Genomic DNA, 18078 nt, shown 5'->3' with positions numbered 1-18078 from the left:
AGACAGAGTGCAAGCAGGGGAGGGACAGAGAGAGGGAGACAGAATCCGAAGCAGGCTCCAGGCTCTGAGCTGTCACCACAGAGTCTGATGCAGGGTTCAGACTCATGAACCACAAGATCAGGACCTGAGCCGAAGTCGGACGCTTAACCAACTGAGTCACCCAGGCTCCCCAGTGATTGCCTTTTCAAGAGAATGAGGAGGCAGTGCTTGGGAAGGGGCATAGAGAGACTTCAGGCAATGTTCTCCTTCTTGAACTGCTTGGTGGTTACAAGGGTGTTTGTGGTAATTCATTGAGCTGTTATGTTGTGTATGTGTATGTGTGTGTGTGTGTGTGTAACTTTTCCATATGCATCTTGTACCTCACAATATAAAAAAGATAGAAATGGACTGTTTCAAAGAAAAAAGCAACTGAAACACACACAAGGCAGAAATATTCCCAAGAGCTTTTGTTGAGAGTTTATTCATACTTTGAAACCAAAAAACGATGGGCTGGGAGAGGTGGAGTATGGATGACAGTATTGTCCACCCGAGACAGATAAAGAACACTGGGCTTTCCATTATGAATACCAGGAATCTCCATGGGGACGGATTCAGGGCTGAGGGGTCCCTTAGGTCATCTTGTAGACCCCATGTTTCAAAGGTCCACCTGTCAGCCAACCAGCATCTGCTTTGGGTGATATTTGGTGTTTCCAAGATTGTCCAGTTTTCTCCTTTCTCTCTCATTGGCTCGTAACTTGTGGGAAACTCACTTGTAGTGGTCTGAAATCTCAAAATCCCACCACAAAGGGAGACCCTGCAAACCAATTAGCAAAAGGTAGGCAGCCTAGTGGAAAAGCGGACACGAGACTTTGTGATGGAATCGCGGTGTGAAGATAAACACTTCTCAACCAGGACGAGACTGGACAGTAATCAGTAGGAAACTGCCCAATGTTCCAGGCAGTCCATTATTATTTAGTAAATAGATAGACATAGTAGATCCATGTTGCACTCTGCAGTATGTAAATTGACAACACGTGGTCTTTTCAAATGTCCCTGCAACATGTCTTGTTGTGCAGACATTTGTTCACATCCACGGAAGGCCATACAGAAAACATTAATAGATTTCCAGAGACGTGTGTTTATATTCTCCGACCACGAAAGTGGATAAAATGAATATATGACAATATCTTTAGGACAAACAAAGATGGTCGTAGCACTTGGGTATTAGAAACAAACGAAAGCATTTGTTAATGAGTAGCTCACAGGTTATAAGTCAGTGATGAGAAATTGTTTCAGATGGATGACAAGGGCGAGGTATAGCAGTTTACTGGAGGTGGCCAAAGCCATCCTCAGAAGAAAATTTCTAGCCTTCAATGCTTTTATTATCAAACAAGAAAGAAGGGAAATCGGACTAAACATTCACTTCAACACCAATATAAAAATAAACCCTGAAAAGCAGACTAATAGATTTAGAAGAGTATGACGCAAAATAAATAGAAGAGTAATGAAGATAATTTAAAAACTCAACATTATTTTGAAGAGACAGTATTAAAAAGTACCTGTTGGCAATAAAATGCCAAGAGGACAAGTGCAAATACATAATCTTAGGGAGAAAGAGGCTATATCCAGATATAGAACATAGTTTTATATCTTCAGGAAGAATATATTTTAACTCATCTGAGAGTCTTAATGCAATGAGTGATTTTTGGGGGAAAATGAAACGAAATAAAAACGAAATTAAGGAGAGGGTAGAGAACCAAAGCACGTCAATTTTGTTGGTGAAACTAAAAATATTCTGTTAAAGAAATGCTCACAAAAGGCCGAGATAAAGCACCACAAACATGATAGCAATCATAACAGGAACAACAAACAAAGGTAGACAAACATCAATTACAAATATAATTGTAAAAAATCCAAGTAAAATGTCCACAGATCAAATCCACCAATGTATTGAAAGAATGATACATAAGACCAAGTGGGGTGTATCGTGGACTGCAAAATTTGTTTCACTTAAAAAAAATCTACTAATACACTTTACTTCATAATATGTCAAAAGAGAAGCGATATAATGATCTCAATAGATGCTAAAATAAAGTTTTATGGCATCTAACACCCATTTCTTACTAAAACTTTTAGTAAGCTAGAATTAAAGAACATTTGCCTATGTGGTAGGGGTTATTCTTCTAAAAGTAACAAGCAGCCTCATGCGTGATTCTGGAACAGAGATATTTTTACCATGGTCAAGAACAAAACAGGCAAGCTTGTTTCATCACCTCTTCCCTGTCTCAGTTTGGAATCAGTTGAATGGCAACATCAAAGAGATACGGCTCAAAATGTCAGCTTCATGATGATAAAGCCAACTGAAGAAGGTGGCTTCAGATCTGAAGCCAGAGAAGCTGGCTGGCGATCCCCGAATTAGGCAGGATGCACAGTCACTGGCCACTCGGACCTTCCTTTCTCCACCCACACCCAGGTGGCACTGACCTTCCCAGGAAGCAGAGAGGTCAAAGAGCACCCTCTCAGATAGGCAGACCCAAAGAGAATCCAGAAAGGGCTGAGCTATGGAAGCGAGTTCTTCTTCCCGAAGATACCAATAAAATACTCCCAAGGAAAAAGATGTGAGATGAGAGGGAGGCCAGCAGCATCTCACGAGTTCAAGTTTTGCATATGGAAGCACGTGGCCGAGAAGACCTCTGACAGTATTCTACATTCCTCGAGAAGTTTTAGCCAGTGTGATGAGCAGAAAAAGAAATAAGAACAATAAATACCTTTCAATAGATCAGAATGACCAATTATTATCTGCAGATGATGCAGTTATTTGGAAAACCCAAGAGAGTCAACCGAAAAAATATTCACTTGAACTGCTGGAAATGTTCAGTAAGCTGGTCTATTGCCCTTCCAAAATGAAAAAAAAAAAAAGCTTATTTATATTCCAGCAAAGTTAGAAAATTGGGCAGTGTATGGAGGAGAGAATCCTGGAAAAATAAATTCATTAGAATGTCCAGGAAGCTACGGTAATTCTTGAAATGTGGTATTGGCAGAAGATTCTACAGAAGATCAATGGAAGAGAATACAAAGTTCGGAGGCAGAACCAATAAGTGGGTTTAGAATATGAAATACAGGCACTTAAGGCATCAGGAAAAGAAGGATTTCAATAAATAGAATTGAGATAATTAGAAAAGCAAAACATCAAGTCTGTACTCTGATACACCAAAAGAAACTCCAGATGATTTAAAAGTTCAAATAAGGAAAATGACACCCAGTGCTCATCCCAACAAGTGCTATTCTCAATGCCCATCACCCATTTTCCCTTCTCCCCCGCCCCCTCTATCAACCCTCAGTTTGTTCTCTGTATTTAAGAGTAAACGATGGGGGCGCCTGGGTGGTTCAGTCGGTTGAGTGTCTGACTTTGGCTCAGGTCATGATCTCACAGTTGGTGAGTTCAAGCCCTGCGTCGGGCCCTGTGCTGACAGCTCAGAGCCTGGAGCCTGCTTCCAATTCTGTGTCTCCCTCTTTCTCTGACCCTCCCCAATTCATGCTCTGTCTCAAAAATAAATAAACATTAAAAAAAATTAAAAAGAGTGAGCGATAAATCCCGGGAATCTACCCCCAAAAGCAAGAGCACCTTGTACACACTGTATGTTAGCCAATTTGGCAATGAATTATATTAAAAAATAAATAAGGAAAATAAAACCATGTGACCATTAAAGGAGATTATAGATACATATTTTTATTACCTTGAGATGAAGAAGGTCTCCCTAAATATTAAAACGAAGGTAGAATCTGGAAGAAGATAGATTTGCCCAAACAAGTAGCATTAAATTTCTAAATATCAAAAAGCCCTAAAAACAAATGGGAAAACCACTTGTGGGAAATATGAAAGACGAACAAACCTTCATATGTAAAGGGCTCCTTAAGAGTCAATAAACACAATCCAATCTCCAATGCAAAAAGAGCCAAGAATATTTATGGACATTTCACAAAAAATTAGTTAAAATGCCAATAAATCACTTAAAGTGATGTTAAACTTCATGAGTATTCCAAACAATGCAAATTAAAACATGATATTAGATTGGCAAAGCTTCAAAAACTTGCGTGTTTGTGTGTTGAAGTGACTATAAGAAAAGGGGCATTTACAAACACTTCCAGTGGGTAAAAAAACTTCTGGAGGTCAGGATGTCTAGTGTGAATTTATTTTTGATAAAGTATGTATGATATTATCCTTAGAGAAAGATTGGGAAGACGGAATTCAAGCATTCACAGTGGTTATCTCTAAATGAGATGTTTTAGATTTTTATCTGTATTTTCTGTTTTCCATAGTGAGATGATTGCTTTTGCAATCATGCTGAAAAACTAATTTTTTTAAGTTTATTTATTTATTTATTTTGAGAGAGACAGAGAGACTACAAGTGGGGAGGGGCAGAGAGAGGGAGAGACAGAATCCCAAGCAGGCACAGAACCTGATATGGGGCTCGATCTCACAAACCACAAGATCATGATCTGAGCAGAGATGAAAAGTTGGACGCTTAACCAACTGAGCCACCCAGGCGCCCCTGAAAAAGCTATTTTAAAAAAAAAAAAGAATACAGGGATGAGCTAGTTTAGAAGACTTCGAGGGAAGCATAAGAAACAAGAGCTTCCCCAGAAGGTACAAAGGGACAGCGTAATTAGAAATGCGATGCTGTGTGGGAGTTAAGACCAAGGGAACAGGGGAGATGGCGAAGAAATAGTCCTCAGTGGATATTAGACCTTAAAATTGTTGAAGCTGAAATAGTGTCACTTGGATAATTGCAAGCCATTTCTGTAGTGAGATTTCTCTTTGGGAGGGTCATTGGAAATAGCCCAAATAGCCAACAATAGGGAATTGGCCAAATAAATTATGGTACATTGATTCGTAGAGTTGTACAAAGCCATAAAAATGCTGTGACGGTAGAGCATTTAATGGCATGGAAATTCATTTACAGTTTATTGTTAGTGAAAATCTTGTTTCAATGCAACGCATATGGTGAACCGATATTTATAAAAATATGCATTTATTTAAAGACTTGAAGGATGCATTTTATTTTATTCTGCTCACTTTGTTGCATGTTTTGGTACAAACACCTATTTCTTTCAGAAGAGAATACACAATAGCTATAGTTTCCATAAAAATGGTTTTCCGGTCAGCAAGATTAAGCTCTAAGATGGCTGGATGGAGGAATACATCCCAGAAGGAGACAGAAGGGGGTTGATCAGCGAAAGACAAGAGACAAAATGCTAACGCCAAACCCTGCCCCGGGGAGAGGACTTCTGGTCTCCGGATTCCAAATAGTAAAGACCCACAGGCCATACCGTCTACTTGGCAAGACGGAACCTTGATGGTGCCCTTGCCCAGTGCCATGGCACATTCCAATCACCCAACTAGCACTCTAGAATTATTGCAAGGAATTGGCTCATGTGATTATGAAGGCCGAAGAGCCCTATAATCCATGGTTGGCCAGCTGGAGACCCAGGAAACTTGGTGCTGTGTTTCTAGTCTGAGTCTAAAGTCCTGATAACCACTGGGGCAAGTTCCAGACTGACAGGTGGGGGGTAGGTGGGGTGACCAATGTCCCAGCTCGCCCACTCGGGCAGAGAAAATAACTTCTCCCTTCCTGGGCCGCTGTGCTTTATTCACGTCCTCAGCAGAGCGGAGGAAGCCCGTCCACACTGAGGAGGGCAGCCTTTACCCAGCTTCTGGGTTCAAATGCGAATCTTGTCTGAAAACACCATCAGAGACACACACAGGAGTAATGTTGAGCCAGATATCTGGGGCCAATCAAGTTGGCACATAAAATTAACCTTCACAAGGATGGACCTGTAATTGTGAAATGCAAACATGTGAGCATTTTATATTCTAGGAGGTAAAGCCTTATATAGAGAGAAATATTGAAAATACTCCAGAAAGGGGACATATGTGACGGACATAGGGCTGGTGACAGAGCAGAGGGGCTGGTGAGGGGCTGGTGAGAGAGGATTGGAGAGATGCCCCAAAGATGAGGTAAGCTTGTCCCTGGAGTCTGAATGCATGGGGGCAGAGCTCTAACGGTGTCTTGTCCCTGGGTGAGATAACAGTGAGAACCTGTGGCTGAGAGAGGGGAGAGGAGGCTGGGGAGGGAGTGTGAACATAGCATGAATGTTAGAAATATCTGTTGTGGCCAATGGGAGAGGTTGATTAGGAGCAAAGAGAAAATTGGTAGAAGACACCGCGAGCCCGTGGGTTTTTGTGGCAGCTACGGTGGAGGAAACATCCCGCTCGGAGCCCATCACATCTTACTCTCCTCTGGTCTATCAGGAAGGAGTAAGGAGGGACATGGCTTCTTTTTCAGAAATCCTTGCTCCAAAAGCATCGTCAGGGAGCCCCTACTGTAGGCCACGGAAAGGCTTGGAGAGCAAGGCTCCTGGTTCCGGGGCCAGCTAGGTAGAACGCATAACATAGAACTTGATCAGCCCAAGCAGGGGTGGTGGTGGGGCAGGGGCAGATGACTTCTTGTTGTAATTATCGGAGGATTCACAGGCAGGTGGCTTTTTTTCATTAAAAAGATTCTTATGGAACGGGCAGGATTTGGGTAGGTAGCAGGGCTCCCTCCCGGAGGGAGGAGGAGAGGGAGCAGAGGGATGTGGACGGGCCACTAGGTGTGTAGACAGGCCGGGGGATGGCGGATGGGGATAGGTGTGCGGGGATGTGGTGCTACGAGAAAAGGGCTTGGGTCCCCATGCAGGGTCCTAAGTGCCAGCGATTGGCTATTAGGAACAACTATTCAATTATTGAGAGGACGTGTGTGAAATGACCAGAGTGGGGTTTTAGGAAGATTAATTTGGCCTGGTTTATAGAAAGGAGAGGAAGAGGGGGCAGGTCCCCGTGTCACAGACATCTAAAAGGGTTGTGGCTCATGCGTGGCAAAACAATGAGATTAAACAATCCATGTGATTATGCATTTAAACTTCTAATTTTAAATCCAGCACCTTAATTAAGCATAAATTATTTTGCCATTCAAATGTATTCTGGCTCACAGCCCCCCTCTCCGTTGGGGGCGCGAGGGGAGGAGGGCGGAGGGGAAGTGAGAGCAAGTCAACAATCAGAATTATCTGTACTTTCTACCATAGACCCCCGAGGCGAGCAGCCGTTCCCCACATATCCTATCTTCTAAATCGGCTCGCCATTTGCCATCCTCACTGATTCCCACCTTCTCTGAGAGGCTGCCATTCTTGGGTATGGGCTGTGTCCTCAGCTGCACCCCCATGTCTGCTGGAGGAGAGGATTGGGGGGGCTCCAGCTGGAGTGCAGTATGAGAGGTCCGGGGCCTCCGCGTCTGGAGGCAATTAGAAAGCCAGAATTTCCAGGCACCAACCAAGGTCACCGAGGACATCTTTTGGTCAGGGAGGTGGATGTCCACACCCAGCTGGGCAGGGAGAGAGAGCCACCTCTGTGGGTGGTTCAGACTCCCCGAGGGGAAAGTTGGGTGGGATCAAAGAGGGGACATAGAAAGGAGGGGACAATGGTTTCATACAAAAGTGTAAGAGTAGCCGGTGCACTTGGGAGCTTGTAGTTCTGCTGATCTGTTCCTTCCCTGCAGAACGATGGGCCACGGGGCTAGTCCATCACGCGGTGGGAATCCCGTTGCCTCGGCGGTTCTGCCATTGTGGGGAGAAATGGGAAAGAAGAGGGGGCTCGCTCTCCCCGGAACCTTGCCAGACGGCCCGGGGTTGCAGGGATCCGGGCCACTCATTGCTAAGGAGGACTCGCCCTGAGTGGGAGTCCACCCCTTCTGGGTTTGGGACTTTCCACGTGTGGAGGGCAGGACAAAATAAAGAGTTATCACCTTTAACGAGTGTGCGCTCAATGCCTTCTGTGTTCCCAACCTTTGACACTTGATCTTGGCCAAAAGGCCGAGAAGCGATGTGTTCCCAACTGCTTAAGAGCGTGGAGAGAGTACAACCACACAGTCTCTCCTCCCTAGGTTTTATGATGTGTCTACAAGACAACTAGACCGCTCGTCATGAATCGGGAGAATATTTTTCCTGGAGTACGCCAGAGGGACAGGTAGTAGAAATGGAAGGCAGGTGAAGGAGTTCATGGGAAGGAAGATCAATGCGGTTTGGGATTTATTCTGAGGACTTCCTGGAGGAGGTGAGAGTGAACCTGGCCTTGGAGCAACGCATGATTTGGAGAGACAGAGGGGCGGGCCTCCTAGCAGGGATGCTTGGGCAGCAAGCCTCCCCAGGGGGAGGGTAAAGGAGTGATGAGGACTGATCAATTCATGAACTCACCCGGTGACCGTCTGGTGCAGGCCCTGGTGGTGGGGGCCCGGCAGCGAACCAAAGAGGCAAGGTCTCCACACTCGGGGTGAATGTACGTGGCGCGGAGAGACAGGGAGCCGACAAAGCTATCCGAGGGTGCGGTGTTTTCCGAAGGAAAACAGGAGGACGGTAAGTGCTCGGCGGCCGTTTCCGTTTGCTGCGGGACGATCGGGAGAGCTCCTTTGTTGAGGTGACATTGAGCGACACAGAGAGAGGAGACAGCCATGCGCACAGCGGAGAGAAGGGCATCCCAGGCCAGCGGAAGAGCAGGCGCGCAGGTCCCTGAACGAGGAACGTGCCAGGTGTGTGAGGACCAACTAGTTCGTGTGTGGGGGGGAGGGGTGGGCTGCAGTGCAGTGAGACAGAGCGAATGGGGACTATGTCATGAAGGGGCTTAATGGTCACTGGAAGGACGCTGGATACTCTGCTGGGGGAGATGGGATGTTACTGGAGGGTGTGGAGCAGAGAGGTGAGCTCAGGGTGGGCTGTAGGGATGAGGACAGAACCAGGGAGACGCGTAGGAAGCTGCTGTAACAATTCAGGAGAAAGCTGATGGCTCGGGCCAGGGCATCGGCGGGGGACATGATGGCAGGGATTTGGAATCTGGACATATCTGGAAGACAGAGGAGATGTATGTGGAAACCCTCCCCCGGGTTGAAGGAGAGCTCCCGTCCAGGGCTCCTTCAGGGGCTGGGTGGGGGGTGGATGTCTTCAGGGGGCTGCGAAAGCCACTCATAGCTCCCTCACCCATGCCCTGGCAGGCCACGGACCAGCAGTGGGGAGGAGTGACCCCTCATCGCTGGCTGCGCGCAGACCTGCCCACGGCAGCTGCCTGGGGTTGGGGGCCCCGTGAAGGGAGTTGCTGAGCCCAGGCCGTCCAGCAGGGGGCAGCAGCGGCCAGCGGTCAATCCTCTAACTGGCCCGCATTGTTCACTCACACCCAGGCCGGGGACACTGGGCACAAAAGCCTGGGAGAAGAGGTGGTGACAGGGCACCCCCAGCAAGATGCTGTCTGTCCGTCTGAAGGAGGAGTGGGGCTTGCCGTAAGAGTTGGAATTACAAGGATGTGGGATTTAAATCAGTCAATTGGAGATGGGGCGGAGGCCTTTGCCAATTTAGCCTTTGGAGCCAGTCTAGGTTAACGATTTACCAGCCACGTGCCTTGGGCAGTTACCTGATTTTGCTGGGCCTTAGTTGTCTCATCCAGAAAATGGGAGGAATGTCGTGCTTCTGGTGCATTGATCCATGAGCAGTGCTGGTCTGTGAGAAGGGCTCAGTGAACGTTCCTTTATGATTTTGTGAACGTTGTTCAGGAGTGAGCACGGCACCCTGTGCGTACAGAGGGCATTTCGGGACCTTTGAGAGCACGGGAGTGTCTCTCCTTCCTTGCAGGGGACAGTGGATCTGTAGCTAATAGCTCGTGTGCATGTCACAGCTCGGCCCTTACCCTGGGTGGCCGCAGGTAAGAAGTCCAGCCATCGTCCTCCCAGGGCTTTTCCACGCAGTGACAACCTCTCCAGGGGACGGTGTTAGCAAACAAAGCACAAAATATTGAAGGCCGGTTGTGGGGCAAAGGGTGGTGGCCTGGGTCTGTCCCTTCCTGCTGTGATGTGTGGTCTGTATCCCCAAGTGGCCTTGGATTAAATGATCCCTAGGGCTCATCGCAGTTCAGTAGCCCCTGATACCTGAACCAGCTTCGCATCCCCCAAGGCAGCGTCCGCCAGGTCTGGTGAAGACAAAAAAAGGAAAAAAAAAAAAGAAAAAAAAATCAGCAAATATCTCCTCTGCCAACAAGACCTGAATTCCCGTTAAACCCCTGCTCCAGACACAGCCTTTCCTGCTGCTCCCAAGGCCAGAGGAGTGTTGCCAGACCTAATCAAGCTGGACCCAACGGCTGGCAGAGAGGACGACAGTCTTTGCTCCAAAAGGTAATGAGAAGCGGATGCCAGGTTGTTACGCTTTGCTCTTTCCTGGAGGTTTGGGGAATCCAAACAAGGCTGTAACCAGGAAGAACAGATCGAAGTACGTCTGAAAGTCAACAGCACATTCAAACATTATGGTAAGACGGACATAACGCAAAATTTGTCACGTTGACCATCTTTCGGCGTGTGGCTCAGTGGGTTCCAGCACATTCACAGTGTTGAGCCACGTTGCCGCTATCCTCCCCGGAATTTCTTTCATCTTCCCAGACTGGAACTCTGTGGCCAGCAAACTCTAGCTCCCCGTTCCTTTGTCCCCTGGTTCTTGGTGACCACCTTTCCGCGTTCTGTCTCTGTGACTTTGTTCCGGGGGGATCTCATGTGAGTGGGATCATACAGTATTTGCCTTTTTGTGACTGGCTTATGTCGCTGGGCGTAATGTCTTCAAGGCTCATCCATATTGTAGCACGGAACAGAAAAAAGGAACGGAATCTCCTCCCTTTTTAAGGCTTAATAGTATTCCATTGTGTGGATAGAGCACCTTCATCTTTTGACGGGCAATCGGCTTCTTCCACGTCTCAACTATCCTGAATAATCCTTCTGTGAACACGGGTGTGGACGTGCCAAGAGCCCGTTTTGTGCCTTGCTTCCCTCGTGGGCCCGCCCCCCTGCCCAGAGGGCCCGAGGAAGTTCCCATCCCCAGAGCTGGGGCTTCTCTCCGACCAAGCAGCTCCAATCTGTTTACTTTCTCGAATACCCAGGTGTCTTCAAAAATGCTGCAACGCGGAGCAGAGAAGAAATGATTGTGGTCCGGGAAAGTGTGAAGCCAGGAATTCCTTAGTGTCCTTTTCTACCAAAATAGAATCTTAATATGCTGCTGATAGCACCGTGTGTTAGAGTTGGCACTGGGTATTAGGATTAGGACCGCATCCTAATGGAGCCTCCAGGACCTGTGAGCCGCGTTGTGAACCCCCCCCCCCCCCGCATAAGTACAGACATTAATCTGTTAAAGAGCGTTGTATAGAAATATTCTTCCAGAACCTTCAGAAATCTGGCAGAAACAACTGAGCTTTTGGCTTATGTGTTTGGACGCTTTTCTTGACAATAGTTGTTCCGTAAGTGCGGCTCGTTCTAAAGGCTGTTTCTGTAGGTCTTTCTGTAAATGTTTGAGGGTACACGTCTCCTGACAATGTTTTTTTTTTTTTTTTTTTTTTCTGGCGAGGATGCATGCTTCCTATGCCTCTGAAAGCAGCACTGAGTGTGTTTAGTTAATTCAGTTAGTTAGAAGGAGGGAAAGTGGGCAAAGGACACGAACAGACATTTCACCGGAAGGGAGATACGGATGGCAAATAAGCATGCGAAAAGAGGTTCGACATCATTAGCCGTCAGGGAAACGCACATTAAAATCACAGTGAAGGATCGCTGGGCACCTATCAGAGTGGCTAAAGTAAGGAACGGGGACGACACCAGATGCTGATGAGGATGCAGAGAAGCCGGGCCATTCTGCCATCGCCTCTGAGAATTTAAAATGATGCCACCACTCTGGAAAACCGTATGACAATTTTTTTAAGTTTGTTTTTATTTATTTTGAGAGAGAGAGATAGAGAGCAGGGAGGGGAGGGGCAGAGAGAGAGAGAGAGAGAGAGAGAGAATCCCAAGCAGGCTCCACACTGTCAGCTCAGAGCCCAACGTGGGGCTCGATCTCACAAACCACAAGATCATGACCTGAGCCAAAATCAAGAGTTGGATGTTTAACCAACTGAATCATCCAGGCTCCCCAACAATTTCTTTTTTTAAAATGTTTATTTATTTTTGAAAGAGAGAGAGTGAGAGAGAGAGAGACAGAGAGAGAGAGAGGAGAGCACAAGCGAGGGAGGGGCAGAGAGAGAGAGGGAGACACGGAATCCGAAGCAGGCTCCAGGTTCCGAGCTGTCAGCACAGAGCCCAATGCAGGGGTCGGACCCACGGACTGTGAGATCATGACCTGAGCAGAACTCGGATGCTTAACTGACTGAGCCACCCAGCCTCCCCAACAATTTCTTATGAAACTAACCATGAAATTTTCACAGACCCAGAGATTTCACTCCTGGGTGTTTATCCCAGAGAAGTGAAAACTTAGGTTCACGCAAAAACCTTTACAGACATATCCATAGCAGATTTTTTGCTTTTGGATAATAACCCCAAACAGAATAACCCAAGTGTCCTTTTAACAGGTAGGTGGTAAGCAAGCTGTGGCCATCCACACCACGGAGCACTTCTCAACTATAAAAAGGAAAGGTCTGTCGATACAGGCGGTAATGTAGTTGTTGATTTGTTGTTGCCTGGGGTTAGCATGGAGGAGGGCAGGGGGGAGGTGGTCGGGGTTACGAAAGGGCAACCCCACGGATGGCCGTGGTGGAGATACGCTGGGTCCTGAGCGTGGCGGCGGATGCAGGAACACAGATGTGAAAAAACTGCACACACACGTACACGACACCAAGTGAAATGCGACATCTGAACAAGGCCAGTGGAGTGTGGCTTTACCCATGGTCTGGTTGGGACACTGTATATTGTCCTATACTTTTGCAAGGTGCTACCATTGGGGGAGACCGGGTGAACGGAACACAGGATCTCTCGGCATGATTTATTACAACTGCATGGGAATCGACACTTATCTCAACATAAAATGGTCAATACTAACACGAGGGGGCTGAGCTGTCAGACTTGTGCCCTCCGTTTAAGATGGACATTCGCTCCATCAGAGGGCGGTCCCCACGCATTCCCTTTTTAAAATTTTTTGGAATAACTGGTCACGTTAGCTAACATACAGTGTGCTCTTGGCTTCGGGAGTAGATTCCCGTGATTCATCACTTACATACAACATCCAGCGCTCATCCCGACAAGTGCCCTCCTCAATGCCCATCTCCCGTTTTCTCAGCACCCTCCACCCCCCCCCCCCATCAACCCTCAGTTTGTTCTCTGTATTTAAGAGTCTCCTGTGGTTTGTCTCCCTCTGTGTTTGTAACTTATTTTTCCTTCCCTTCCCCCATGGTCTTCTGTTAAGTTTCTCAAGATCCACATATGAGTGAAAATATATGGTATCTGTCTTTTACTGACTGGCCTATTTCACTTAGCATAATACCCTCCATTTCCATCCAAGCTGTTGCAAATGGCAAGATTTCATTCTTTTTCATCACCAGGTAGTATTCTACTGTATATATAAACCACATCTTCTTTATCCATTTGTCAGTTGATGGACATTTGGGCTCTTTCCATAAGTGGGCTATTGTTGAAAGTGCTGCTGTAAACATTGGGGTGCATGTGCCCCTGTGGTTCAGCACTCCTGAATCCTTTGGATAAATTCCTAGTAGCGCTATTGCTGGGTCGTAGGGTAATTCTAGTTTTAATTTTTTGAGGAACCTCCACACTGTTTTCCAGAGTGGCTGCACCAGTTTGCATTCCCACCAACAATGCAAGGGCTTCCCCTTTCTCCACATCCTCGCCAACATCTGCTGTTTCTTGAGTTAATTTTAGCCACTCTGACCCATGTGAGGTGGCGTCTCAATATGGTTTTGATTTGTATTTCCCTGATGATGACGATGTTTGGCATCTTTTCATGTGTCTGTTAGCCATCTGGATATCTTCTTTGGAAAAGTGTCTATTCATGTCTTCTGCCCATTTCTTCACTGGATTATTTGTTTTTCGGGTGTTGAGTTTGGTAACTTTTTTATAGATTTTTGATACTAACCCTTTATCTGATAGGTCGTTTGCAAATATCTTCTCCCATTCCGTCACTTGCCTTTTAGTTTTGTTGATTGTTTCCTTTGCGGTGCAGAAGCTTTTTATCTTACAAGGTCCTAACAGTTCAGTTTTGCTTTTATTTCCCTTATCTTTGGAGATGTGTCAAATAAGAAGTTACCACAGCTGAGGTCAAAGAGGTTGTTGCCTGTTTTCTCCTCTAGGATACCAATGGTTTTCTGTCTCACATTTAGATCTTTTATCCATTTTGAATGTATTTTTGTGTCTGGGGTAAGAAAGTGGTCCAGTTTCATTCTTCTGTGTGTTGCTGTCCAGTTCTCCCAGCACCATTTGCTAAAGAGACTGTCCTTTTTCCATTGGATACTCTTTCCTGCTTCATCAAAGATTATTTGGCCATACATTTGTGGGTCCATTTCTAGGTTCTCTATTATATTCTATTAGTCTATGTTTTTGTGCCAATACCATACTGTCTTGGTGATTACAGCTTTGTAGTACAGGCTAAAGTCCAGGATTGTGATGCCTCGAGTTTTGGTTTTCTTTTTCAACATTACTTTGGCTATTTGGGATCTTTTGTGGTTTCATACAAATTTTAGGATTGTTTGTTCTAGCTCTGAGAAGAATGCTGGCTCTGTTTTTGATTGGAATTGTATTGAATGTGTAGATTACTTTGGGTAGTATCAACATTTTAACAATATTTGTTCTTCCAGTCCATGAGCACGGAATGTTTTTCCATTTCTTTGTGTCTTCTTCAATTTCCTTCATAAGCTTCCTATAGTTTTCAGAATGCAGATCTTTTATTTCTTTTGTTAGGTTTATTTCTAGGTATTTTATGGTTCTTGGTGCAATTGTAAATGGGATCAATTCCTTGGTATCTCTTTCTGTTGCTTCATTATTGGTGTATAGAAATGCAACCGATTTCTGTACATTGATTTTATATCCTGTGAATTTGCTGAATTCATGTATCAGTTCTAGCAGCTTTTTTGGGGGGGGGTCTTTCAGGTGTTCTATGTAGAGTCTCATGTCATCTGTAAAAAGTGAAAGTTTGACTTCTTCTTTGTCAATTTGGATGCCTTCGATTTTATATTGTTGTCTGATTGCTGAGGCTAGGACTTCCAACACTATGTTAAACAACAGTGGTGAGAGTGGACATCCCTGTCGTGCTCCTGATATCAGGCGGAAAGCTCTCAGTTTTTCCCCACTGAGGATGATATTAGCTGTGGGGCTCTCATCTATGGCTTTTGTGATGTTAAGGTATGTTCTTTCCTTCCTGACTTTCTTGAGGGTTTTTATTAAGAAAGGATGCTGTATTTTGTCAAATGCTCTTTCGGCATCTATTGACAGGATCATATGGTTCTTATCCTTTCTTCTGTTAATGTGATGTATCACGTTGATTGATTTGCAAATATTGAACCAGCCCTGCAGCCCAGGAATGAATCTCACTTGATCATGGTGAATAATTCCTTTAATATACTGTTGAATTCGATTTGCTACTATCTTGTTGAGAAGTTTTGCATCCATATTCATCAGGGATATTGGCCTGTAATTCTCCTTTTTAGTGGGGTCTTTTTCTGGTTTGGGAATCAAGGTAATACTGGCTTCATAGAATGAGTCCGGAGCTTTCCTCCCGTTTCTATTTTTTGGAACAGTTCGAGAAGAATAGGTATTAACTCTGCTTTAAATGTCTGGTAGAATTCCTCTGGGAAGCCATTTGGACCAGGGCTCTTATTTGTTGGGAGATTTTTGGTGACTGATTCCATTTCTTGTTATGGGTCTGTTCAAATTTTCTATTTCTTCCCATTTGAGTTTTGGTAGTATGTGGGTGTCTAGGAATTTGTTCATTTCTTCCAGGTTGTCCAGTTTGCTGGAATATAATTTTTCATAATATTCTCTAATAATTGTTTGTATTTCTGTGGTGTTGGTTGTGATCTCTCCCCTTTCATTCATAATTTTATCTATTTGGGTCCTTTCTCTTTTCTTTTTGAGAATTTTGGCTAGGGGTTTATCAATTTTGTTTATTCTTTCAAAAAACCATATCTCAGATTCATTGATCTGTTCTATTGTGTTTTTTTGACTCTATATTGTTTATTTCTGCTCCAATCTTTATTATTTATATTCTTCTCCTGGCTTTGAGCTTTCTTTGCTGTTTCTAGTTCCTTTAGGTATGAGATTAGGTTCTGTGTTTGGGATCTTTCTTACTTCTTGAGATAGGCCTGGCTTGCAATGTATTTTCCTCTCAGGATGGCCTTCGCTGCATCCCAAGGGGTTTGGACTGTTGTGTTTTCATTTTCATTTGCTTCTATATATTTTTTAATTTCTTCTTTAATTCCTGGTTGACCCATTCATTCTTTAGTATGATGTACTTTTTTTAAAAAATGTTTTTATTTATTTTTGAGACAGAGAGAGACAGAGCATGAGCAGGGGAGGAGCAGAGAGAGGGAGACACAGAATCTGAAGCAGGCTCCAGGCTCTGAGCTGTCAGCACAGAGCCTGATGCAGGGCTCGAGCTCACGGATGGTGAGGTCATGACCTGAGCTGAAGCCGGACGCTTAACCAACTGAGCCACCCAGGTGCCCCTAGTATAATGTTCTTTAACCTCCATGTATTTGGAGGTTTCCAATTTTTTCTTGTGGTTGATTTCAAATTTCATAGCATTGCAATCTGAAAATATGTATGGTACGATCCCAATTTTTTATATTTGTTGAGGGCTGTTTTGTGACCCTGTATGTGATCTGTTTTGGAGAATGTTTCATGTGCACTTGAGAAGAATGTGTCTTCTGCTGCTTTTGGATGAAAAGTTCTGAATGTATCTGTTAAGTCCATCTGGTCCAGTATATCATTCAAGGCCATTGTTTCCCTATTGACTGCCTGGATGATCTGTCCATCGTCCTAAGTGGAGTATTAAAATCACCTACAATTATAGTATTACTATTAATAGGTTTGCTTATGTTTGTGATTAATTGATTTATATATATTTGGGCGTTTCATGTTTGGGGCATAAACATTTACAATTGTTAGCTCTTCTTGATGGATAGACCCCTTAATTATGATATAATGCCCTTCTTCATCTCTTATTACAGTCTTTGGTTTAAAATCTAGTTAGTCTGATATAGGTATGGCTACTCCAGCTTTCTTTTGATATTCTGTGGCACGATAGGTGGTTCTCCATCCCCTCACTTTCAATGTACAGGTGTCCTCAGGTTTAAAATGAATCTCTTGTAGGCAGCATATAGATGGATTTTGGTTTTTTATCCATTCTGATACCCTATGTCTTTTGGGCATTTAGTCCATTTACATTCAGAGTGATTATTGAAAGATATGGATTTGGTGTCATTGTGTTATCTGTAGGTTTCATGCTGGTGGTGGTGTCTCTGGTCCTTTGTAGTCTTTTATGCTTTCCACTTACAGAGTCCCCCTTAGGATCTCCTGCAGGCTGGTCTAGTGTTATGAACTCCTTTAATTTTTGTTTGTCTGGGAAATCCTTTATCTCTCCTTCTATTCTGAATGACAGCCTTGCTGGATAAAGGATTCTTGGCTGCATATGTTTTCTCTTCAGCACATTGACTATTTCCTGCCAGTAACTTCTGGCTTGCCAAGTTTCAGTGGACAGGTCTGCTACTACCCTTATGTGTCTACCCTTGTAGGTTAAGTCTCATTTGTCCCTAGCTGTTTTCAGAATTCTCTCTTTATCTTTGTATTTTGCCAGTTTCACTGTGATATATTGCGGTGTTGGCCTGTTTTTGTTGATTTTGAATGGGGTTCTCTGTGCCTCCTGGACTTGGATGTCTGCTTCCTTCCCCAGATGAGGGAAGTTCTCAGCTATAATTTGTTCAAATAAGCCTTCTGTCCTTTTTTTTCTCTCTTCTTCTGGAACTCCTATGATATGGATATGATTACATTTCATTGAATCACTTCGGTCTCTAATTCTCCCCTTGTGGTCTAGCAATTTCCTGTTCCTCTTGTTCTTGGCTTCATCATTGTCCATAATTTTATCTTCTATTTCACTTATTCTCCCCTCTGCTTCTTCCATCCTCGCTGTAACTGCATCTAGTTCATTTCTCATCTCATTTACAACATTTCTTAATTCATGGTGACTATTTCTTAGGTCCTTGCTTTCTGCAGCAAT

The 18078-nt window shown here is 44.7% G+C and overlaps 1 protein-coding gene across 1 annotated transcript in view; it reads right to left on the bottom strand.

Moving 5' to 3' along the window:
- Positions 1-9777, bottom strand: part of ASB18 (ankyrin repeat and SOCS box containing 18) — a 73367-nt gene extending 63590 nt beyond the window's left edge. Inside the window, exons 1-5 of the mRNA XM_049614465.1 lie at positions 9746-9777; positions 9122-9318; positions 8805-8911; positions 8269-8455; positions 7100-7246 (exon numbers count right to left, since the gene is read on the bottom strand). Of these exons, the coding sequence (XP_049470422.1) occupies positions 7100-7246; positions 8269-8455; positions 8805-8911; positions 9122-9318; positions 9746-9777 (670 nt within the window). The remainder of the gene's footprint in view (positions 1-7099; positions 7247-8268; positions 8456-8804; positions 8912-9121; positions 9319-9745) is intronic.
- Between the last annotated feature and the right edge of the window lie 8301 nt (positions 9778-18078).

This window comes from Panthera uncia (assembly GCF_023721935.1).
Source record: "Panthera uncia isolate 11264 chromosome C1 unlocalized genomic scaffold, Puncia_PCG_1.0 HiC_scaffold_3, whole genome shotgun sequence".
NCBI lineage: Eukaryota > Metazoa > Chordata > Mammalia > Carnivora > Felidae > Panthera > Panthera uncia.
The sequence above is the reverse complement of the archived record's forward strand: the minus strand, read 5'-3'. Positions and strand labels throughout refer to the sequence as shown.